At 35.5% G+C, this 26,337-nt stretch overlaps 1 protein-coding gene across 2 annotated transcripts; it reads right to left on the bottom strand.

The window, feature by feature from the left end:
* Window positions 1-6,546: 6,546 nt before the first annotated feature.
* Window positions 6,547-25,699, bottom strand: LOC128027687 (gamma-aminobutyric acid receptor subunit alpha-2-like). Of its 2 annotated transcripts, none has more exons than XM_052615497.1 (3): window positions 23,723-25,699; window positions 17,510-17,712; window positions 6,547-10,489 (listed from the first exon to the last, which is right to left on the bottom strand). In XM_052615497.1, exons 1-3 carry the CDS (start codon window positions 23,859-23,861, stop codon window positions 10,187-10,189), a joined length of 645 nt encoding a protein of 214 aa, XP_052471457.1. In that variant the 5' UTR covers window positions 23,862-25,699; the 3' UTR covers window positions 6,547-10,186. The 2 variants fall into 2 exon arrangements, with proteins under 2 accessions (XP_052471457.1, XP_052471456.1); XM_052615496.1 differs by having other exon boundaries at window positions 6,547-10,492; window positions 23,723-25,615.
* Between the last annotated feature and the right edge of the window lie 638 nt (window positions 25,700-26,337).

Raw genomic sequence — 26,337 nt, 5'->3', positions numbered from 1 at the left:
GTTTCTTTCACTGCCTTTGATATCCTACAGTCCTGTGGATTCCATTCTGTGATGGTTGAGCTAAAAAAAAAAAAGATGGTGTCTGAAAGTTGCGTTTGGTGGTCAGATTGTGTGTAAATGTATATTTCTGACTAACTTTTTGCACTTTGGATATTTCTAGTATTATAGTAATATCAGTATTATAGTAATTAAATATTCATTTAGTTATCACCAAAATTATTTCTATTTTGTTGTAGATCTTTAAACCAATATGCTGCATCAGAAGCCTGTCTGAAATCAGTTTATTGAGGTGCCTTCGTGCAAAAACGCTGCCGGCAAAGTCATTGCCTCATACGCCAGCGAGGCAGTAAGTCAGCTGCCTAGGGTTTCGGATGCAGCCCTGGTGTTGTTGGTGACAAATTTGTACATTTTGCTAATGTTCAAGTTATGAAAATGTTATTTCTGAATGTTCCTTGAACATTAGAAAGCTACATTTTTCTTTGTTATACATTATTGTTGAGTAAACATTCCATTTGATCTGGATTGAGCAAACATTATAGAATTGTTACCTTTGAAAGTTTTCTGAACTTTCTGAAACAAACAATTATATTTAAAAATATGTAGACAAATATCCAACTAAAATGATTCAGAAAAAAATAATAATCATAAATCATAATAAAAATAAATAATAATGATGTAATTATAATCATGAGTGATGTATAAATAACGTTTTAAGATAATGTTTAGAGAACATTATTAAAGAACAGACTTGAAACTGACATTCTATTAATGTTACTGGAAGAACTTTGTTCATTCGAGAGAACTGTGCTAGAACGTTCTGAGAATATTCACTGTTAGCTGGGATCTTTGTGTATTTGCATTATATGCACCTGTTTCCAAAATCAGAAATATTCAGAGTAAAAATATCATATTATTACTTAATATTCAGCTTCTATGAAAAGCACAGTTTAATAACACTGGAGCTGCATCCGTCTCCATGTATTTCTGCAACAATACAGATACAAATGTAATGCATGAGTCAGGTTTTGAAACGGCTGTTGGCTTGAAAAGAGATTCGCAAACACACACTGTGAAGATGCAACCATGGAGTGTGTTCTTGCTTCACATATGCCATTCTGTTCTCCTTCACTTTTCATGGCTGATAAAAATAATTAACGAGAAACAGGATGAGTTTTGCTTTTTGTGACGCGCACAAACACATTCAACTCCTCCCCTCTTAACACGAACTAGACTTAAAGAGATCATCTGGACAATTTGAATGCAAATGATGCATCTTTTTTCTTCAGATATTTAATATTTATCTCCGCATTTCCAAGTCTATATTAAAAATCTGTCAATAAAGTCAATCCCACCTTGTTTTCATCTGCGTTAAATTCAATATGACGTACATACTACTGATTTTTTTTTTTTTACAAAACAATCTCACACTGATAAACCCTCATTTAATTGCAATGGTAATTTTGCATTGTTAGCGGATATTGCATTAATCCTAATGGCCCTAAAATGAAACTAAATGCAACAGCACTTACAGTACCTTTATATTTCAAAACCATGTTAAATATTTTGCTTTAATCAGATCTCCCAGGTGCTAAAAATAGACCTGCATTCACCTTGGCAATTAAACCACTACTTGAGCTAATCGGCCTAGCCAAAATTACTGGAAAAGCCCTATTAACTGAGCTTGTGAAATTTTAATTATAGTTTCATTCTCGTGGCGTTAAAGCCAAGTAAACTGCCACACATTCATTTGCCATTATTTTCATTAGGTTGCTTGATAGAGCAGCGGAAACAGTAGCCTTTCCATTTCACTTAGTTTTCCATTAAATCAACAAATTAAAATGGCAGGGTGCTGATCAGTCAAGCCATTGGTTTAGCTACAAATCTGGTTAAATGGATCTTTAATGTAGTCTATTAAACAAGCAGTAACAAAACCATAGCAGCACTAATTTGCTCGCAGCTAATGGCCAAGAAGCATTCTGTTGATCGGTCATGGAGATCCATCTCACACAGTCACTCAATCCCCAAAAGAATTCGATAACAAACCTAGCCAAGCCAAAAGAAAAAAGACACAAGGAAGCCAATCATTTTTGAAGCACAGTGCATTCGCCAGAAAGGCCACAGATAGTGGTGATAGCTACACAAAAACGTTTGAGAGCTTTTTAAAAGCAGATGGGTGGATCTGTTATGCTGCTGACATCTTAACCGTCAGGCATCTATCACATCCGTGGAAATGACTCTTCTATTTGCGAGCACCAGCTGACGCACAAAGACAACAATCTGTTTAGGGCGGCTCTCGCTGGGCGTACGGCGGGCTGCTGCTGTGCTCGTTCGGTGGATAAATGAGGAAGAGTTTGCAGTTATTTATGAGGGACGGATCTCACTTTGTCATAGTGTTGCATTTCAGAGGAGGAAAATAGTCTACATAGAAAAACCGGAAGAGAGAAATCTGTGTAGAGAAATTACTTGACTCAAACTGTCACTTTGTTAAAGCAGCAGTTCAGTACATTGACTGAAACAATTGTGTGCTGGAGCCATAATTTAGTCAGATAAAAACTATATTATTTAAATTATTTTATATTATCACATTATTTATATACTGTATATATCAGTCCAAGTCTAAAAAAAAATTAAATACAAAAAAATCATTAAGCAAGGAATACATTATAATGTTACTATATATATATATGTATATATATATATATAAACTTTCTATTTGAATAATCCTGAATAAAGGTGTATTATGGTGTCCAGGAAAAATATGAGGCAGCTGTTTTCAACATTGATAATAATAAATATAACATTTTAAAATATATGCGAATATAAAACGGTTATTTTGAACTGTGTTGACGTGACTTCACTTGAATCACTTGAACTTGACGAATCATTATTTATGAGCTTTAAGTCCTTAAATTTGGATTTGCTGCTTGGCTTATTCAGAGTATGAAATCTTATCTTTAACTCCCTCCTCATGGTGACATTTTCAAAAATGTCACAAGTGAGAATCATATGAAGTCCCTGGTGAGAGCAAACCAAAGCCACACTGCAATAACGGCGGCAAATTCCTTTCTTTCTCAAGGGTGAGGAAAATCTCCACAAGCACACTTACATAATTGCTTTTTTTGACCTATACGACCTTGTGAAATACATGACAATCACACATTCCTCTAAAGAAGGACAGAAGATCTTGAAATTCTTAATGCTAGCAGCACATTTGCTAGTAAGATTTGATTCTTATAAGGCAATTCCTCACAGGCTTCTAACAGAGTCTCAGTCAACAAGCTCAAACGCTACTTTAGCGGAACCTGACTTTGGCAAGAAAAACGTGATATTAAGATTCTGTTTAAGGGATTTTTGTAGATGTGAAGTCATATTAACGCCCTGCAACTTTAAACAGCCATTGACAGATGTAGCAGCAGAGTGAATTTGGCCTTTGACGTTAATATGTAGGTGTACTGATTAACTTTATGCTGAAAAATTATTTGGTTTAGGCTTAAATAAACTGTAAAATGTGCAGCTTGACAATGTCAATAGATAAATTCTCTCTAGCCTAAATGAAGTGCCGTAATCCTTGGTGTTGATAGACAGGAGCCATCTTTCACTGTCATCGGGCCCTTCCTCTGCAGACTGATGAAGGATAACGACCTCTTCCTCTTCCTCCTCACCCATTTTTAGAACTCCATTTAAGGGTTATTCTTTAATCAGTCAGAATAAACCGTCTGGTGCTGCTCTGGAAAACTGCAGCCTTGTCAGAACCGAGACCTCATCTGGATTTCTCTGCCCTCAATTTCATGTGTGATGCCAGGTCACGTATGAAAAACCCAGGATGCCTTGTTCTGCAATCTGGTTTGACAACCAATACAACAGGTTGGGTTCTAAAAATATATTTTTTTAAATCCCATAAAAGGGACGAACAAAAGGTGAATCTGACGAAATGAAACAAATGTCTCGGTCTTATTTTGTACCCCAAATAAAAAGCAAAAAAATCAATAACTCTTTCATGAAGAAAATCCGATTTTAAGATGACTAAGATAACTTGCATTCACATTTTAATGATAATTTATCATATTTAATATTCTCAGTTGCATTTCATTACAGTAAAAATTACCAATACATCTTTTTTCTTTTTAATTAAAGACAACACAACTAATAGGAAAGTGCAGTTAAAAGAATATTTAGCCTTGAATGTTAGATTTATGTATTTGAATGCATTGCATATAAATTCCCATAAATAATGTCCATCCATTTTATCTTAAACTAAAACATAAACTAATAACCTAATTGTAATGCACATTTGTCAGTCATACTACATAAATAAAACATTAAAGAAACGGGTAAGATTTCTGTAATAGTATTAATAAACTGACTTTAACACTTAAACAGTCTTACACACACACACACACACACACACACACACACACACACACACACACACACACACACACACACACAACAGAAACAGTTTTGTATTATATTATATTATATTATATTATATTATATTATATTATATTATATTATATATAAATGGATGGAAAATGAATATGTGATTCAAACACATAAATCTTACAATTATTTTAAAGTTTGTTGGTTTAAGGTCTATATTTTTCTTGCATTTATTGGAATGAGAATTTCAGGGGTAAAAATTGCAAAAAATGCACAGCAATGCAAAAAAAAGAAAAAAAAAAAAAAGAAAAAAATCAAAATAATTTAATATATAAATATTCATAATGGTCCTAAACATGGGCTGTTTTATCTGTTAAAGAAAAATGAAACTCATTATTTCTTTCTTTTAATATGATCCAGACAAAGTTCTTGACAAGTTTCAGATTTTGTATGCTGTGCTCTGGACAAAGACTGTGCACTTTATTAACTGATGTCAAGACAAAGGGATGAAATAAATAAATAAATCCAGACTCAAACCATTATTGACATAATTGAGGCATTGGCTTAAAAATCGTTGGCCATTAACTTCCTGCTCTCAGTGTCTCGCTAATGGAATTGTCTGATGGATTGACGGTGGATCTCGATCTTCGGAGTAGATGAGAGTTAAGCTGCAGTGCAGAGAGAAGCCCCCTCCACTAAAATCACTCTGAATGGGGATTTAGCTGAAGTATTGTGTGTCATGCTCATACTATTTTGTTATCTGACCCTTCCAAGAAAGACTTGGAGGGAAATCCCATCTAATGGTGTAATTCCATGAGCCCATGTTCTGAAGCGTAAGCTCTTGTTTTAAAGGAATAATGAACATTTGGTGAAAATGTACACACTCTCCCATTACAAACTAGAATTTTGTCCAGAAGTGACTGTTTAAATTTAAAATGCCTGAATGATGGCTTTATTTAATAGAAACAAGCAGCTTTTTTTACTTGACAAAAAAATTAATTGATGGTCTGCAGTTGTGTGGATTACTTGTGTGATGTTTTAATCAGCTCAATGGACTCCCATTTTGACGGCACCCATTCACTGCAGAGAATCCTTTGGTGAGCAACTGATGTAATGCTACATCTCTCCAAATCTGTGAAGAAACAAACTCATCTGCATCTCAGATGGTCTGAGAATGAGTACTTTATTTATTTTTTATTTTTTTAAGCAAATGTAAATTTTAGGGTGAACTATTCCTGTACTGTTCTAAAGTTGTTTGGATAAAAGTTTCGGTTGCACTTTATTTTACAGTACGTGTACATACATGTACTTACAGTGTACTTACAGTGTATTTATCTAAGAAAGTTCTGGTAATACAAGGTAACTACAATGGGATAGGGTTAGGTTTAGGGGTAGGTTCAGGGTTAGTACCTAGTTATTACATAGTTATTGTAACTACTATAATAAGTACATAGTATGTACATGAGGAACAGGACTGTAAAATAAAGTGCTACCAAAGTTTCTGGTAAATGCATAAGGTAAGACTTATTTTAAGGACTAAATTGTAGCTATTAATTAGTTGCTTATTAACATGCATATTACTAGCATATTGGCTGTTTATTAGTACTTATAAAGCACATATTAATGCCTTATTCTGCATAACCGTATTTTAGATCCCATAACCCACCCTGTACCTAAAATTAACAACTACCTTAGGAATTTGTTCAGGCAAAACTCTTAGTTAATAGTGAACGTGTTCCCTATTCTAAAGTGTTACCACGCATTAATGTAAACGTAACAATTAGCTTACTTTGCCATTTCAAACTGAAATTCACAGAACATTTTCTTTTTTTTTTTTTTTCTATAAAATCGAATCAGTTTTTAAACGGAAGAAGAAACACCACTTGCATCTTTTGCTAATGATGCGTCCAGTCATTCTATACAGTATTTTACAAGATAATTTATGTGGTAACATTTTTGATTAGGGAACACATATTCACTATTGATTAAGAGTTTTCCCTCAATAAACTCCCAAATTTGCTGCTTATTAATTGTTATAAGGTAGTTATTAAGATGTGGTCATTATGCAACCTGGGACAAAACAATGACAAATTTCAGAAAAAGAATGTACAGCAGCATGTGTTTTAGCCACACTAAAGATCGAAATAAACGAATCAAACACAAATATATTTGTTCCAGTTGTTTATTTAGCAAGAAGCTGTTGAAAGAGTAAGTAGAATGAGGTTTGAAAGAGAAAGTACCAATATTTAGAAAATGAGTCCCAGCAGTTAAAGGACTAAAGCGATTCAGTTGTTGGTCGTGTGCCTTAATTCACATTTACATTATAGGAAACAACATATTAATTATATAACAGACATTAGTGAGTACTTAGCCGGCCTTGGTGATTCATTTCTAAAGACATACAACTCATTGATTCTTCCTCACATTTTCAATCAAAGGAATAATTCACCCAGAGTGAAAATGCTGTCATTTACTCACCGTCATGTTGTTCCAAACCTGTATGCAAGTATTTTGCCCGAAAAGAGCAAAATAAGATTTTCTGAAAGATCTTCATGCAGCTTCATAGTAATCATGTCTGTCCAAACTCCAAAAAGTACACATAAAAAAAAATGCAAAAAAATAAAATAAAAATAATATAACAGCATACGGGTTTAGAGCATCATGTAAGTGGCCTAAATGCGACCAAAATTTAATTTTTGAATGCAATACATTAAATAATAATGCTATCATTAAAAGCTGATTGACATATCAGTTGTACTGTAGCACCTATCAAGAAAGAAATCACCTACAATATTCAAACATCCCATCTGAAAACATGAACCAGCACATGAAACTTTCATTCAGGATGTATTTGCATCGTCTTTCAGCAGGACAATGACAGAGAGCTATACATTCTGTGTGTGGAAAGCTCTTTTCCATGCCAGGAAGTTTACATGTTCTCCTCTTCTTTTTTTATTGCTCATACAGTTTATGTATAACAAAGATGCTACCATCATTTAATACAATCAAAGCAGTGTGGAAATTAAAGCAGAGCTTCAAACTATATTAAAATCATGCAGAAAAAAAAGATGATAGCATATCAAGTAATACTGATAAATAAAGATGATAAATTAATATGCATATATTTAAATAAATATATATTTTAAAATAAATTTTAGCTAAAAATACTGAGAAACATATATGGACACTTTAATAAGAACAACATATTAGAAAACAAAAACAATATATATATGTTTGTATGTATATCATTCTGAAACAATTTGATCATTTTCTATACAGCCAAAAATGCTGCAGCATTCTTAAATGAAAATCATACATCTTTTCCTTAAAATAAATAACTTAATAGCTTGCCTGAAAATTCTGCAATGCTTATTTTTCTGTGTATAAAACTGTACAAACAGACAACATAAAACAGGCTCATGGTAAATCACCCACAAGTGTACAACAACACCTACATAAATATTCCTTACATATATATACAAATAAATAAATAAATAAATATGTATATATGTGTTGTCATCTCTGTGATAGGCAATTTAAATTTTCAGAATTCAGAGTCAGTGACATTTATATGAAGTTACAATATAATTTTTTGTAACACACTCAATTTTAAGAATATTTAGCTTCATTTTAGAGGGTAAACTTGTAGTAAACATGCAGTAGTTGAAGCACTTCGGTCTTTTGGTCCAAAAAAAATCATCATCCGTAAGTGTCCAATAACAGTAAAGCACAGTGGAGAAATCAGGATATTACTGAACATGAAATCATCATGATTATATATACACACACACACACACACACACACACACACATAATTGTTTAACATGTTCACTAATTTCCTTAGCTCCAGCATGAAAGATGAAGTGGGTCATTTCTGCATCATTAGCAACACCAAACAGCTGCAATTAGTTGAAAAACGAATAGCTCCGCTTGTGTCAGGCTGCTTAAAGCTCTTAAAGTGCGACAAAGCCACAGTGTTTTCACTCTTTAAGAAGGCCATATACAGATGTCTTATAATTGTGTTTTCTCATTACACCTGGAGAAGGAGTAAAGTATAGAAAATGATGCACTTCATCTTCGATGGAAAGGTTTGAGGAAAGGTCATTTATTAGGTTATTTTTTTTATTATTAATTTAAGAATAATAAAAAAAGAAAGAAAAAAAATGCCTAGAAAATAGTGCATTTGTGAACAATCATGAAGCACCAAGTCCAGTTACATTTAAAGTTTTATGGAATGAAACTTACTTTCTTAAGGCTAGTTCTTAAAGTAAGAGTACACAAACAATGAAAATGTCCCTAAAGTATTTCACCCTCAGGCCATCCAAGATGTGGATTTATTTGTTTGTTTCTTTATTGGAGCAGATCGAGAGAAATATAGCATTACATCACCAATGGATTGTCTGCAGTGAATGGGAGCCGTCATTATGAGAGTCCAAACAACTGATAGAAACATCATCACAATAATATGCAATAATACATAATGTACAATACACAATATATATAATATACAATGTTTGTAAAAAACAGAAACAAATCTATGATTAAAATAATACACTTTCTTCAGTGAAAAAGTTGCCTCATCTGCAGTCTACAAAAGCAAGAACAATCCAAATGTTATGGTTTAAAGTTAAAACACAGTAATGATGGATATGTTTCTTGGAAATGCAAAGCTTTTCACTTCATACGACATTAATTGATGGACTGGAGTGGTGTGGATTATTTGTGGATTCCTGTGATGTTTTTATCAGCCGTTTGGACTCTCATTCTGACGGCACCCATTCACTGCAGAGGATACATTACTGAGCAAGTGATGTAATGTTACCAAATATGTTCTGATAAAGAAAAAAAGTAATATACATCTTGGACGACCTGAGTTGATTTTCAGCAAATTAAAATTTTTAGGTGAGCAATTCCTTTAAGACTATAATGTGTATTCCTAATTCCTTATCCATCAAAATATAACAAACTGCTCCAGCTCTGAAAAAAAAAGAATAAACCATGCCATATTACTTTCATAATGTGTCCTATTTCAATAATAATAAAAAAAAAAACAGGACACAGTAATCGAAGTAATATGGCATGCAATTGTGTTTTCTTCTTAACTTCAGAGTTCAGGTTGAATGAGCTTCTCACACAACCCTGATGCTACTAAAGCTACTGCATTACAGACCTTTATAAAGGGATGTAGAGTCAAAAATCTGACAGTAAACAGATCTTGCAAAAATGCTGTTAAAGGAACATTCCCGGTTCAATAGAAGAAAATAAAATCACCTACAGTAAAGATACAGTGATGTGTGTAAACGGTTGATCTCATATGTTTGGGGCTCAGCACAAAATATCAGACCATGAGCATAAAAGAGCTTGGTCTTATTAAAAAAAGAAAGAAAAAAAGAAATATATATGAATAGGATACTTAAAAACAAACACATTACAAAAAGTTTACCTTTTACACCAAATAAATAAATAAATCACTATAATTTTCTAATCTATATCACAGATAGAGGTCCAAAGTCAGATTCTCACAGAGCGAAACACGTCAAACTAAACATTACATGTCATTTTCACTACATACATATATACAAAGGCAAATGTCATTTCAAAAGCACTGCTGAAAAAGCTGTAGAAAAGAATGACAGAGAGAGAGAGAGAGAGAGAGAGATAGAAAGGCATCTTGCAACAATCCACGACACGTCTGTGTGGAGCAGATGGGAAAGAGCGTCGAAGCGGGAATATATTCAGTCCCTGGGTGGTTTTGGCCTAGTCTTTAGTCCTGCTTAATGGATCCCATCATATCCCTGGACATCGTCTAATAAGAGGGCATCATGTCTTTGATCACGGGTTCTCTGTTCAAATATGTTGCCCAGTACACCAGGTTGAATGTCCCGAAGAGAACTGGGAACATGATACGGGACATGCGGTCGATTTTACTCACACTGTTGAAGGTTTTCTTCGCCTCGGCTGGTTTCCCATCAGCTTTGGCCTTACCCTGTTCAGCTATGCTTCCCTTGGCGATGGTGGGGAGGACCGTGTCCTTGGTGATGTTGGGGGCGTAGTTCGCTACGGCAACGGCATAGGCGTTGTTCTTCTTGATGACTGAAGCTTTCTCCTTCTTCTGTAAGGAAAGAGAGTTTGTCACTTTTAAAATGGAATACATTTGTCTGTCGTGTGGGGTGCTTAATGCAATTCTGTTGACACAATTTGATTATTATACTGTATATGAAAGCGAGCGAAAACTGTAATTTATAACCAGTTAGTGGGACGGGGTTGGGGATTGCTGTGGAGTTAACAGCTACACTGGAATACTTATTTGTTTTTTTATAAATTATTTTTTGTTTTGTTTTCCAGTACAAAATATCTAATCATTCTTAAATCAAAATATATTTACTTGAGAAACACAAATACTTCAAATATTAAGTAAGTTTTCTGAAAAATGTACACAAACAAAATTACGTTTTTGCTCAAATCTAGTAAAACACGTATCAATGTGATAAGAAAGTGTTTTTGTTTTTTATTTATTCATTCTGCCATCTGCAGATATTTTTCTCGTTTTAAGCAAAAATCTGCTCGATACATTTTTTCTGAAACGACAAACTTTCCATATTAAAAAGTGTTGAAAATTAAAATAACGACAAAAAAGGACTATTCTATCTAATCTATAAATAGGTAGAAGACTATTCATGTGCAAATGTGGACAAAAAACAAACAAACAACAACAACAACATATTAAAGGTACAAATCTTAAAATGCATAAATATAATGTCTAAATATTAAAACTAAAACCATTAAAACTATTTTCTGTAAGTGCAACAAAGCAGGACACATTTTATGTAAAAAATGCATGCCTTTCTTGGGGACTAAGGACTAAAGTAAAATATATGTAAATATATGTATGTGTGTGTGTATGTACTGTATATACTGTACATATATAGCTACTATAAATAATACTACAATAACACAGTGAAGGATTAGGTAGTTTAATTTTTCACTGTGTATTCTGCAATTAAACAAGATTTATAAAAGTCAACATGCATTGACATTTGCAGCATATTATTCTATAAAGCTATATTTAATGTGTTTGCCTTGCCAATACAATGCTAAATAGCTGTGTCTCCTCTTAGTTAACATTCTCTATGAGCTTGTACAGCATACGTGATTTAAAGACGACGACTGGCTACTGTCCACACTGACAGTATTCAATCTGCTCCAGTCTCCTGTTGTACAAACCGGACAGTCTCAGTCTCAGACACTGTGGGAATGCAGCCTGTGAGTCTTATACATCATCCACTTGCCAGAGAAAACCAGCCAAGTTGTAAAACATGAGCGGTAATATGATGAGGAGTTGATGGGACAACTGGAGGTGTCGAGGATGAGCAGACTCATGATGAAGAATGGGGGGAAGATTCATGATTCAATAAGTTCTTGTCAAAACAGCAGGAGGAAAAAATTCAGTTGTGCCGGCGCAGATCGTAAACAGAAAAAAACAACATGATCCCACACATGAAAAACAGCCATTAATAACAACTTTCTCTCTCCATTAGCATGTGCACACACACACACACACATGCAAATTCACACAGATATGCCTGGGTTATATAGGTTAAATACAGGTAATATATGACATTATTATTATTAAGTCGTATTCAGTTATTGATTAATTTAAATACTTTGGTATTTATTTGTTTGCTTGTTTGTTTTGTAATGCTTTTTCTGAAAGTTAACGGACATACAGAAAGCAATATTAATATAAAAGTATATTAAATTAATACAAAATATTAAATTAATATTACAATCTTTATTTTTTATTTTTAACTAAAGTTGTAGTCATTTTGTTGTTTTTGTAATTTAATTTTTTTTTGTTATCTATAAATATTTATGCATATTTATTTCAGTTTTAGATTTAGCTATTTCAGTACAAAAAGTTAAAATGAAAATGCACACACACACACATGCACGCACACACACACACACACGCAAGCACGCACGCAAGTTTGTTTTTGTGAAAAGTTACATAGGCGTAATGGTTTTTATACTGTAGAAACTGTATATTCAATGGCCCTACACCAACCCTACACATAACCCTAACCCTCACAGGAAACTTTGTGCATTTTAACTTTCTCAAAAAAACAAAAAAAACAAAAAAACAATCCTTCTGTATGGTTTATAAGTGTTTTGAAAAATGGGGATATGGGTTATGTCCTCATAAGTCACCTTCACCTTGTAATACCTGTGTCATACCCGAGTCATTATACAGAGTTGTGTCCTGATATGTCACAAACACATATTTCAGTTAATGTTTATTTTATTTCAATTTATAATTTTTACTTTAGTTAACTATAACAATCCTAAAACACCACTACCATACATAAGATTTTTACTTTAAACACAAAGTCCTGGCCCGACTGATACGAGATGACACAGCAGTGAAGCATAACTTATTTGCTCAGGTGAATGTGAATGCATTGAGCGTTCAGTCTGTTTCTCCAGCTGGGTTATCAGCACATGCCTGCAGGCCATGCTCTCATTCCTGGTGTTTCAAAACGCCTCAGACAGACCTCCACCTCCCCCTCATCCCGAGAGCAGCACCTCTCTCTGATGAAGACGCCACTGGAAACAGTGCTGTGGTAATTAAAGAGACTGACAGGAACTAGTAATGCATCAGTCTAAACACAGGATGGTTACTGTGTTTGATACACTGTCAGCTCAAACATTACTGAACTTCAGGACTTCATGTATGATCACTGGAAATGAGTTTGACAGCCTGCTACTCCTTAGAAGTCACTAGTTTGGATACCTTGAATGAAATCAGTGAAGATCTCCTAAAGGTTTTGGTCGGGCTGAGATTCAGATTTAAATGTAATACCAAGTTTGATTGCATCTAAAACCATAATATAAGCCATATATAACCTTCTTTAGCTGTGCATGTTTAAGTGAACACTCACAATGTGAGCACATCATTTCAAACAGCCTTCAGTGAAACGAATGAAATGGCAGTTAAAACCCCACACAGCATATTTCATGCTTAAATCATTTATTTATACGTTGCTTTAGAAAATTCATGTGGTGGATGCTGAGTAAACAAGTGAGACACAATGTGTATATGTGAAGTGAGTATGAAGAAAATAAGCCAAAAATCTCTAATCTTAAAATATATAATAAATATTTGTTTATTTAGCATTAAATAAATAAATATCAAGCATATTTTGGCCATTTAAACACACACACACACACACACACACACACACTGTATTGTGATACTTTAATCACAATTATGCAACATTTATGCCACAATCATGCTAAATTTAAAAACAGGTTTATTGGCAATATGGCAAAGAGAAATTAAACATTTTTGTATTTCTTCCTCTTGGAGTGAAAGCATTACATTATCTTGACAGGTAATAAACGACTGATTAGATCTATTTCAAGTGCATCAGATTTAGACATCAAAAACTTGAACCGAGAAATGGACATCTAGGCCCTGTGACTGACGGAGGAAGACATTGCCAAAATCTGCATAAACATGCCAATTCTACAGGCTGTCATTTCTGATTGGCTGACTGACCTTTAGTGGGAAGAATGTGATTTGTGGAAATTTGAAAGCTTATGAATAAGCAATGATCTTGTGCTACAGAGTCTGACTAGGGGAAGGAAGAGAACCTATGAAACTGATATTAATCAATCTCAGATAATGAGAATAAGACTCAAGACTGGATTCTGTGGTTGTGACGACGATAAGTCTGTGTGAAAGACAGGCTGACAGTACATTTCAGGGTTGGCTTCACTGGATTACAAAAATTCTTTCAATCACTAAAATCAAATAGTCATTAAAATCATTTGACTGGAAAATAGCATGTAATGCAGTTTTGCTTGGGCTTAATTTTAACTGACAGTGCTGTCATAAATCTTGTCTGCAAACAAATGTCCGGTATATACTGGTCTTGGATCATCTTTCTCTCATTATCGAGTTTTTAAAATCTCTAAGATTAACTATTACACTTTGGGGTGTAACTTTTCCCACACTATTTGCTCATGAACATTTATTTCAAACATGACATTTCCCACGATATCTGCATTATAATCCATATCTAGACCATATGATCATAGAGATTTTTGACCTCAACAGTAAGCAACCATCTAGCAAACACCCAAGCAACAGCTAAAACATGTCAGCAACCACACCTAAATGCCCTAGCAACACCTAGAACTCATTAGCAATCCATAGCAATGCCTAGAACATGTTATGAACCACATAGCAACACTCTAGCAACACCTAGAACTCATTAGCAATCCATAGCAATGCCTAGAACATGTTATGAAACCACATAGCAGCACTCGAGCAACACTTAGAACTCATTAGCAATCCACATCAACACCTACAACATGCCCTAGAAACACAAAGAGCTCATTAGCAAGCTATAGCAACAGATTGGTAACATGTTAGTAACCACATAGCAATGCCATAGCAACACCTAAAACTTGTTAACAACCCTATAGCAACAGTTAGAACACATTAGCAACCCAAAGCAACACCTATACTGCAGAATTAATAAGCAACTGCATAAGAATGCTTTAGCAACCTCCCAGAGCAACATGGCATAGTGGCAGTGAGTTTTACACAATAAAGCACCACTCACATTTTCTTTACAAACTATAAAAATCAATCAGTTCAGATTGTTTGCATGAATAATTGCTAATGAATCGGTTTTAATAAGATCAAGATGAGTAATCTGTTTAATATGACACTGACTCTGGCTCAAATGAAAAAGATATGAGTGAAAATCTGCAGTGCTCCGTGATAAGATCATAATGGAGTAATGTGTAGTTATCTCACCCTGACCTGGAGCAGAAATACAGCAAGCTGAATGTATCATAGACGGCATACGATTCTATCAGCATGGCTTTACAGGCAGGATATCAGGGAACTGCTGGAGAAAAAAATTACTTTACAGAAAAAGACACTATGAAGTGCTGTTGTTAAGCATATAAAATCAACCCCCATCTATTTAAAAAAGGTAGCTAAAGCATAATGAGACACAAACTGCTTTGTGTCCTAATCAAATGGAGAAACATATTGGAAATGCAATAATAAAACATAAAATATAAAAAGAAAATAATGGACTATTTATATAAAAATTCATTTAGGTATCAACTTTTTCTCATATGTTTCTCCTAAAAAACTTTTGTCAAATATATGAATTTGACAAGAAATATTTCATATGGAAAGATTATTCTGGCCTGTTTCTCAGGAGAAATATCTGGAAACCAAGCAATTCAGTAAAAGTCTCTGTTTAACACCATAAAGCCTGGCATATTAAATAACTGTCTGAAGAAAACAACTTTTTCGAAAACATTCATTGAATATTTTGACAAAAAAAAAAAAAAAAAAAAAATGTGCATAATTTTTTTTTTTTTTTTTTGAGTATCACATTTGATACATCAGGCTTTTCTGGCTCAGTCTGGTGTATGAGAATATGGAGCTCATGGGGCAAAAAAAAAAAAAAAAAAAAAATCAAAAGCCCAATCTGAGCTTTTATAAAATGTAAAGCTTTTCTGATTGTTCTATAAAAAAAAAAAAAGAAAAAGAAAAAAATATTTTTTATATATGCATTTTAAATAAAATATATATTTATATATAAACACTCAGTATTTGCCTCACTCAGTGTGACACATCTCCTTCACATAGAGTTGTTGATTTTTTTTGCCTGTGGAATGTTGCTGTACGAAGTTGCTGGATATTGGCAGGAACTAGAACACGCTGTCATATACGCTGATCCAGAGCATCACAAACATGCTTAATGGGTGACATGTCTGGTGAGTATGCTGGCCATGCAAGACCTGGGATGTTTTCAGCTTCTAGGAATTGTGTACAGATCCTTGCAACATGGGGCTGTGCATTATCATGCTGCAACATGAGGTGATGGTTGTTGATGAATGGCACATCAGATGGCCCACAGGATCTTGTCACGGTATCTCTGTGCATTCAAAATGCCATCAATAAAATGCACCTGTGTTCGTTGTCCATAACATACACCTGCCCATACCATAACCCCACCACCACCAAGGGCCACTCGATCCACAACATTGACATCAGCAAACCGCTCACCCACACAATACCATACATGCCATCTGCCCTGTTCAGTGAAAAACGGGATTCATCCGTGAAGAGAACACCTCTCTAAAGTGCCAGACTCCATCGAATGTGAGCATTTGCCAACTCAAGTTGGTTACGACGATTAATTGCAGTCAGGTCGAGACCCCAATGAGGACGACGAGCATGCAGATGAGCTTCCCTGAGACAGTTTGTGCAGAAATTCTTTGGTTATGCAAACAAACTGTTGCAGAAGCTGTCCGGGTGGCCGGTCTGGGACCATCTTGGAGGTGAAGATGCTGGATGTGGAGGTCCTATGGCATTGTGCTGTGTGATAAAACTGCGCATTTTAGAAAGGCCTTTTAATGTGGCCAACCTAAGGCACACCTGTGCAATAATCATGCTGTCTAATCAGCATCTTGATATGCCACACCTGTGAGGTGGATGTATATTTTGGCAAAGGAGAAGTGCTCATTAACAAAGATTTAGACAGATTTGTGAACAATATTTGAGAGAAATAAACATTTTGTGTACATATGTATGGATAATCAAATAAACATAAATTGCTAAAGTCCAGTATGAGAATATCGTAAAATATTGCTAACACTATCAAAGCTATTCTAACATTTACTTTATAAAATTCAGTAAAGATTTTATATAGAACAGACATGTGAACCACGAGCTAAATGTGGACAGATTTACAACTGTGTCTTTTACTTGCTAAAAAAAAGTAGAAACTGTCTATAAGATGATAGAAGGCATGTACTAGATACTGTAGGCTTTATAGGGATAATCGCATTGCTGTGTAGGAGGAACAACTGAGATATCTATGTGATCATATTTTTTATTTTTTTTCTAAATTTTTTGTGGACCAGACAAATTCACAACAACATGATGTGCTCTTGAATTACCATCAGTCAATTAATTTGCCCCGTGACATCACTCAAAAATGTACTGGACTGTTACCACATCCATCAATGCAATCCATACGCCACCCCACCCAAACAACACAAAGCATGCTGGGACATGATTAATGATCATTACCTTGTCATTGACCACACTCTTGCCATCCCAAGCCCAGCCCCGCTTGGTGAAGTAGTTGACGGTGGCGAACTCGATCAGGGCGGAGAAGACAAAGGCGTAACACACTGCGATGAACCAGTCCATGGCTGTGGCGTAGGCTACTTTTGGCAGGGAGTTACGGGCGCTGATACTCAAAGTGGTCATAGTCAGTACAGTGGTCACACCTGAGAGGAATACAAAACAGTGTTGGGGAAAGTTACTTTAAAAAGTAATGCATTACAACATTGGATTACTTCCTAAAAAAGTACCGTATTATGTTACTTTTTATGGAAATAATATGTTACATTACTTTTGAGTTACTTTTAACCCTCTGGAGTCTAAGGGTATTTTTGGGGCCTGGAGAAGTTTTGTCATGCCCTGACATTGGTGCTTTTTTCAGTTTCTTATAAATATCTAAATAGGTAAAGTCTAATCTCACTGTAATCAGCACAAACTGGGCTATAATAATATGTGAAATGCATGTATGTACATCATTGTGTTTTTGAGAAAAAAAAATATTATGCGTGGTTAGTGAAAAACTAAAATTGTTAAAACACTTGAATAAGGCCATAAAACACATAAAGAACAATGGTTCCCGGGATTTTCGAGAACTGGAGCTTGTAGCCTAGAATATTTCTTTCTAAATGATGTGAAAATCATCTTGTTTACTCACCCACAGAAAACAATATATTGATTTAAATTTTCTATGTCACTTTTTGTTGGTAAAAGTCATATAGAACAGAACAAGAACAAGAGTAAACTAAATAAAATTAAATAAAATTAAATCATAAAATAAAGTAAAACAACAAAACAAAACTAATTTTTTTTTTCCTGATCAAAACTGGTTCACAAAAACACTCTACATCTCCAATTGGTTGGACAATACAAACATATAAATAAATAAATACATAAAACTAACCAAACAATCACATAAACAATTATTTAATTAAGCACAATAGGGCTTTTTACATCAGCACCAACACATCATCCTCTGTGTCACGGGAGAAAGTATTTTAACAAATATGACTTACTTCACCTTCAGTGACTCTGAAAGACCAAACGTCTCTAATGCTTTAGTCTGTAAGGACCCTGCCTTTATATCTTCAGTGCACCACATGGTTTCCTAATCATTCCTAATCAAACACAAGACAAACCTTTGGCCTCTAACGCCTGGATCGTTCTCATTCTTTTACATTTCTGTCACCATCTAAGAGCTCTGCTGTGTTTACTGTAATAAAAAGTATTTTTAGAAAATGCCTTGAGTGAATGAAGGGCTTGAATGAATCTGTTTTTGAGGGGGGCAATAACCTTAATGAGAATATGCCGGCACTTTCACGACTTTCACTTTGCAGTGCTCTGAATGCTCTCAGCTGAGACTCTGTGAAATCTAAAAGGATTCTGGAGAGGAACCTGTGCCTGATCCAGGTCTGCAATGACAGATCGGCCTGACAGACGGCAAGCTTGGGGATGCCAATCGTGAACATGCACATAAACAAATGCCTCCAATTAATTTCCATCGCCGTCAAACTCTTCAGTATTCAATCCCAGGTGGGACGAGCATGACAGCAGTTTGAAACGGGCTGACAACCAGAGAAGTGCAGATAGTGAGTGTAGGATGGATCACCTTCCCCTGACTGTCAGAAACCTTCAGCCATAATGCAGGTATCCATCCAGTGACAAAGCAGTCAAAATCTAAAAAAGACGTTAAAGTAAAAGTGAAAGGCCAAGGAGATATATAATTGCACACAATGGACACATTTCAACTGACCATCTTAAATGTTATTACAAATCGTAGGAAGTGCATTACTTCAGCCTGCAAATATCATAGAGAACACATTTACACAGGAAGTGGAGAGACATTTAATGATTAGTCATTGTGAGCCACATCATTAGGCCTACTTCTCAAAATATGGCTAAAGCAAATGGTTACCAGGCAAGTAAAGTGCACCAGTTATGTGATTATAATTTTATTAAAATATGATTAAAATAATATTTATAAAATTTTATTTTAAAGTAAAAAGACATACTAATTCACAACTAATTGGGCAATTAACTATTTTCTTATATTAAATATCACAATAGTCATTAATCAATAACATTTAGGGTGTAAATAAATAAATAAACTAGGCAAGTGTACTAGTTTAAAGCGCAAAAGTTATGATTTTAATTTAAATAAAAATAAAAATAATATTTTAATAATACAATTTTACAGTAAGACAACACACTTTAGCAAAATCATTATTTTATATTAAACTTCACAATAATCATTCATCACTAAATCTAGGGAAGTATAAATGAATGAATAAATAAATACTAGTCAAGTGTAGTAGTTTAAAGTGCAACAGATATGTGATTATTATTGTAATGGGGGAAAAAAGACAGTAAAAAGACACCTGATGTAAATTAATCTAAATATTTAAACATCACAACAGTCATTAATTGTAGGGTAAATCAAGTATAGCAGATTATACTGTAATTTATTGAATATGGAGTCTATTATACAGGTGTACAGGGAGGAGAAACCCTGATTGCCTGGGTAGCAGGTGATTTGCTCACTGAAATGTTCAAATCTTTAATCATCTCATTCGTAGAGATGTTGTCAGACTCTAGACCACAGGATGGAGAAGTATCAATTTTGGCATGAAGAGAAATGTAAAAGAACACACTTCAGCACTTCAGGGAGATGAAAGGAAACTCCAAACTACCTGAAACGACTTCAAATGCTTTCTTTGGCACTTTTAAAAGAAGCAAAACACCCTCTGAAAATCCATCATCCTAAATTTAGGTTATAAAATAGCACAGTGACCAGCAGAATGACTGAATTCTGTGAAATAATTTTTCAGTTTCCATCAAGTATCATTATTGACCAAGCTGCAAATAAACCTAGCTTAGCCATCTTACATGGCGAGACCAGACACTTTCTTTTCCACTGTCAAATTAAAGAAATATTTAACCTAATAATGAAAGTTTACGGACCCTCATGCCATCCAAAATGTAGATCAGTTTGTTTCTGCATCAGACAAAGCTATATTATGGATTGAAGTTAAAAATGTCTTGATGGATTTGTTTATTGTAAACATGCAGCTTTTTCGCTTCACAAGATGTTAACTGATGGACCAACGCTATCTCACGGCCAATTCGTACGTATTTTACAAGGTGGCTTATTCGTACAAATTTGTACGACCTCACTCGTACGATTTTATAAGATTTGTCTAAACCCCAGTGACGGTTAGGTTTAGGGACGGGGTTAGGTGTAGGTCATTCGTACAAATTCATACGAATTGTGCAACTCGTAAAATACGTACGATTTGGCAATAATCATATGAATTTGTACGAGTGTGGTCGTACGAATTCGTACGAATAAGCCACCTTGTGAAAAATGTACAAATTGCCGTGAGATCAGGTTGGATGGACTGGAGTCATGAGGATTTCTTCTGGATTATTGTGATGTTTTAGCAGCTGTTTGGACTCTCATTCTGATGGCACCCATTCACTGCAGAGGATCCATTACTCAGCAAGTGATGCTACATTTCAACAAATTAATTTACATCTTGGATGGCTTGATGGTGAGTAAAATGCTAATTTCTAGGTAAACTATTCTTTTAAATGTTGCTTTCATTTCCTTTAAGCATTTGAATGCATTTTCATAGAAAAAAAGAACATTCTTCTCTGATTAATTCACACACGTTGCTCCAAACCAGTATGACTTTCTTTCTTCTGTGAAGCACAAAATAAGATGCTAGGCAGGGGCATTTCCCAAAAGCAACTATGGTCGTAAGTTCCAACATTACCAATAGAGATCAATGGAATTAATGACAATAGTTAGCTAACTATTCTTTTGGGAAACGCACTGCAAAATGGATGCTTTTTACCATTCAACAAACATAAATGTGCACTGATTTGCTATCAATATCCAAAATTAACAAACAAATTGCTACTGAATTAGACAACATGACTCATGCACTACAAGTCTTCTAAAGTCACATGGCAGCTTTGTTTAGCAATTAGCATATTCACAGCCCCCCCCCCCAAAAAAAAAAAGAAAAAAAAAACATTTTAACTTAAAATCTGTCACAATGCGATCATTCATAACATGAATAACCAAGACATTTGTCATCACTGTCGTCAAACCTGTGGTGCAATGTGCTTTTTTTGACACCATATTTGAACTGAACTTGTTGGAAGATTTGAGAGTTGTCGCTGATGGCAAGATTTTCCTCAAACAGCTTCATCATTTTGGTGTACTCCTTTCACGAAGCTATTGCATCACATCAGAGGACTAGTGAATATAATGCATGACTCACACGGAATGATTTTATGGTGCATTTTTGTTATTTTTGGAGCTCGAAAGCCCCAGTCCCATTATGAAAATCACTCTGGGCATTCCAGCGATATAACTGCTTTTGTGTCTCACGGAAGAAAGAAACTCATATGGGTTTGCAATAACATGAAGGTAAGCAAACGAACAGAATTTTCATTTTCAGCTGGACTAATCCTTTAATACTTTACTAATGCAACAAACAGTGTACGTACAAGTCTCATAATAAAGTATACATTAGATAACGCTCTAGAGCTATTTAGCCTGGAGCAAGTTTTCAATTATGTAGCTCTCGATTGCCTTCATGCTTATCTGAGCTCCATTTTAATGCCATTCTCTCTATTTCACCTTGATATCTCAACACCTCATAAAACTCTAATAGGCAATCAACGACATGGTAAAAATGTCATAGCGCTTTTTCACAAATTCAGGTTCTACAATTAATGCACCCCATTAATACACTGACTTTTCAGGGTTATTATTTGACAAGGCAAGATCTCTTTTGGGAGCACTAACTCTGAACATTTGCCTGATGGCAGGTTGTTTAAAAGGCTCACATAATAGACGGATTAAGCGAGAAAGATAAGGAACAGAAAGAGTGACTGGGACAGCTGAAGAACTGCCAGAAAGACTCCAGGGGACAGAGAGATACAGACAAAAGAATAAAGACACAGGCAAGAAGAAAGAGACAGACGGCAGGGGCAGTAAGACATCTGAACCTATGCCAGATGGGCTCATCTCCTCAGCGTTACCTGCTTAGCAACACAGAGCTCAGGAAATCTCCACGGTAACTGAATTGTTCCGTACCTGAGCTCCATAAATCCTCACAGAAATTCTCAGAAAGGACCGGTTTCCCCGTGAAAAGTCTATAATCTAGGGCAGAAGACTCTGGAGCCTGAGGCTCCCAGGGCTCCCTGTGCATTTTATGGCTTGAAAGTCACTTCTTCAGCTACAACAGTGTTTCTAATGATCCTGGAGAACAGCGACATTTTGGATGTTTTCAATACCTAAAATAACCAACTTAGGTCATAGAGTCTAACCTGATCAGACTAGAATCAGGTGTACGTCTAAACTGGAAAACATGCTCCAATTTTTTAGCACCAAAACTTCTTTCTTTCGTACTTTGAGCCAAGACATCTATTCCGTTTTCTGCTTAGAAATTAATGGGTAACTATGGTAACTGAGATTTTTATATACCATGAATATTTCTCAGTTAATTTGTTCAACAGCATGCATAAATTATATATAGACAGACACTACATAGAGCACATATATCCATTGTTAGAGTTGTAAATCTAAACTCAATATCAGCCACGTCAATTTTAATCTACGATCATGCCTCCACTTCTTTATTCAGCTCAGTGTGACCTTAGTCCTCCATTAATCTCTCACAGTAAATTAATATATGCAGACTTTCTGCATCAGTTCGGCTGGGGGCCAACAGTGCATCAGAAAATCCTATATAAAGTCAGAAAATCAGCAACAGTGACTGTGTGGAAAGTTTGCAATTGTAATCAACCATTACATTCAGACATCACCATATGATGGTTATTACTGTCTATTTATGATAATAAAACAACTCATATTTGAATTCTTAAGCAACGATACACACAAAAATAGGCTTCAATTAACCAAAAAAGGGGTCTTGAGCCATGTGAAATCCTGTAAAACTGAGGAAGAACTACATGCTCATTGAAGTCTCTTAAAGTTGTCAAAATTAATTATGCTCTCGACAGCATTTTTACTTTTGCCTTTGCTATACTGATATGGTGTCATATTTCACTTCTTTGAAGTAGCGTCCAAAGTTTTAAGTATGTCAAAAACCCAGATCATTCTTTGTGACTTACGTTTGAGATTCACTCAGAGATTAAACTCACCAAAAACAGTCCGGGCCGGAACAGACTCTCGGTTCAGCCAGAAGGACACTTGGGACAGGATGACGGTCATGATGCACGGCAGGTAGGTTTGAATCACAAAATAACCGATCTTCCTCTTCAGGTGGAAGTGGGCCGTCATCACAGTGTACTCACCTGTGAGGAAAAAAGAGAGTTGTGTCAGTCCAAAATGAGTCTAAAATTGGCTTTGTTGGGTAAATGACACCAACTGGCAGGTATCTTTAGCATTCTCAAAAAAAGACATGGATTAATTCATAATATAAATGCAACATTAATGAGTAAGTAATGGGAGAGATTCAAGTCAGATATACATGTGGTTTACTTATAAAGCTTTGTGACTTCTGACAACTTTTATCTTATTGGAAAATTCATCAATTAAATGTTTATCTGGCCTACAGATATTTTTATAAAAATAAATAGCATATATTTACATGAAATTATATGTTTACAAAGAAATCGTTCCATTTAAGGAATAGTTCTCCCCAAAACAAAAATGTACCCATATACTCTTCCTCATTCGTTTTTTTCTTCATGTACAGATTGCAGATTACATCACTTGCTCACCAATTGATCTTCTGCAGTGAATGGGTGCCGTTACAATAAGAGTCCAAACTGATAAAAACATAAAATTCACAAGTAATCCACACACAATAACTACAGTGTGCATTTAGTTCCCAAGGAAGCAGAATGGGTGCACTGAAAGGATTTCTCAATGAAAATGAAAAATGAAAAGCTCAATGAAAGCTTAGTTCATTCCTATTCTCTAGGGATGTGGAATGAGTTTTTGCGTGGAATGCTGTCTTCTCTATGAGCAAGCTGGATGTGCTAAGTATGATGCTTTCATAAGACTTACTATGAAAGACAGGTAGGAAGTTCTTCCTTTCTGCTGTCTCCTGAGGGATAGTAGTTCCTGTTTGCACAAGCACGTTCAGTTCTCAAAGGGGTTTAAGGCACTTACAGTGATTCATTGGCATCTGTTCTCAGATGACTCTTTAAAGAGTAATAGAATCTGTCGTTTGAAATAGCATGTTTTGAGGTTAAATGCACTCTTTGCGTGATGCAGTCGCAGTAATTGGTTCCACTTGGGCTTGATTCTCTCTTGAGGGATAAGAGTTGAGTGCCTGCACCCCGTGATCAGGTCCTATGGCTGCCATTATGCAGGGAGGCAGGATTAAGCACAGAGGTTGTAGGCAAAGCACAGACGAGTCAAAAAGTTTTCATATTTTGGCTCCTTGTTCTTAATGTGTCAAGTTCTGAGTAATTAGGGACAGAAAAGTGCTGTAGTTAGGTAGAAGCCTAAGTTGTTAGGCTCTCTGTGAGCTTTCTTTTCTACAGTAAGAGTTGTTAAACCTCCCACTTTAGAGGGTTATCTTTTCTTCAGGCTTTCACTCCTTAGAGCTCTGCCACAAAAGCTATTGTGAGTTATACAGTAGGCTCTCTGTGAACATCCTTTGTAAATGCCTTCTCTAAAATCCATGCTTATGGTAAGAGCATGCGCTATTGTTTCATGCCTTCTCTAAAATCCATGTTCATGGTAAGGTCACGTGCCGAGTGCTTTGTTGCTCTTAATCAGAGTAGGTCTGCCAAGTTGACTAGGTTATCTGTGAGCCACTGATGATACACGGGGCGACTTTTTTAACAATGTTGCTGGGCAACTTTGGTTAATGTTGCTGTCAATGGGCAATCAGGTGAGAAACAGGGCCCATGACTAATCTAAAATATTAACACTGCTCCAACAAAGTTGCATGGCAAAATTGCTCATAAAGTTGACCCGTGTATCATCAGCCTTAGACCTCTTCTTGCTGGAGAGCGTTATCTTACTGAGGACTGACCATAGGATATCGTTAGTCTCCTCTTGACTTTAGAGAGTCATCATGCTGAAGCTTTCATTTCCAGAGCTCAGTTTGCATTTGCTAAGTTGCTAGGCTTTGTGAGCCTCCTTGGCCATTGTGAGCATCATCAAGGCCTCCTCTCATTTGAGAGAGTTATCTTTATTAAGGCCTACACTCTCCAGTGGTCTGCTAAGACATCATTTTGCAGGTTGTAGGCTATTAAGGCTATTAAGGGCGTAGTTAGACCTCCTCTTATTTTAGAAATTTGTCAAGCTAAAGCCTCCACTCCTAGAGTTCGTCCATCTACTTGGAGGGTCATCAGGCCTTCTCTCACTACAGAGAGTTATCTTCATTGAGTCCCACACTCGACAGATTTCCTCTAGGACAACATCTGTGAGTTGGAAGCTCTCTGTGAGTCTCCTTACATGATATTCTGAATGCTGGGCATAGTTAGGCCTGCTCTTTTTTTGAGAGTGGTATTGGAAACTCAGAAGCGAAGACCAGGAGACTCTTGGGTAATCTTCAGCAGAATTCTTTAGTGAGAACGCTCTGCATGACGCTGTAGTCATCAAAAGTCTAACTAGTCCTTAATACATTGTAGTTTATATACATTTGATCTTGTCAGCATAACAGTGTCATTTAAATACAGAGGTGCCTGACAGTATCACCCATGCCTTCACATTATCATAGAAACAAAGGCACAGCTGTGCCTTGAGTTTCGCAGGCACCTTTATCTTGGGACCTTGCCCAATCATCAAGAAGTGC

The sequence above is a fragment of the Carassius gibelio genome, chromosome A14 (assembly GCF_023724105.1).
Source record: "Carassius gibelio isolate Cgi1373 ecotype wild population from Czech Republic chromosome A14, carGib1.2-hapl.c, whole genome shotgun sequence".
NCBI lineage: Eukaryota > Metazoa > Chordata > Actinopteri > Cypriniformes > Cyprinidae > Carassius > Carassius gibelio.
The sequence above is the reverse complement of the archived record's forward strand: the minus strand, read 5'-3'. Positions and strand labels throughout refer to the sequence as shown.

Coding starts and splice junctions, on each gene's coding strand:
- LOC128027687 (XM_052615496.1), bottom strand. CDS start 23,861: ATGACGGCCCACTTCCACCTGAAGAGGAAGATCGGTTATTTTGTGATT. Junction 17,713..23,722: donor TCCGGCCCGGACTGTTTTTG/GTGAGTTTAATC, acceptor TATTCCTCTCAG/GTGTGACCACTGTACTGACT. Junction 10,493..17,509: donor AGAGTGTGGTCAATGACAAG/GTAATGATCATT, acceptor CTTTCCTTACAG/AAGAAGGAGAAAGCTTCAGT.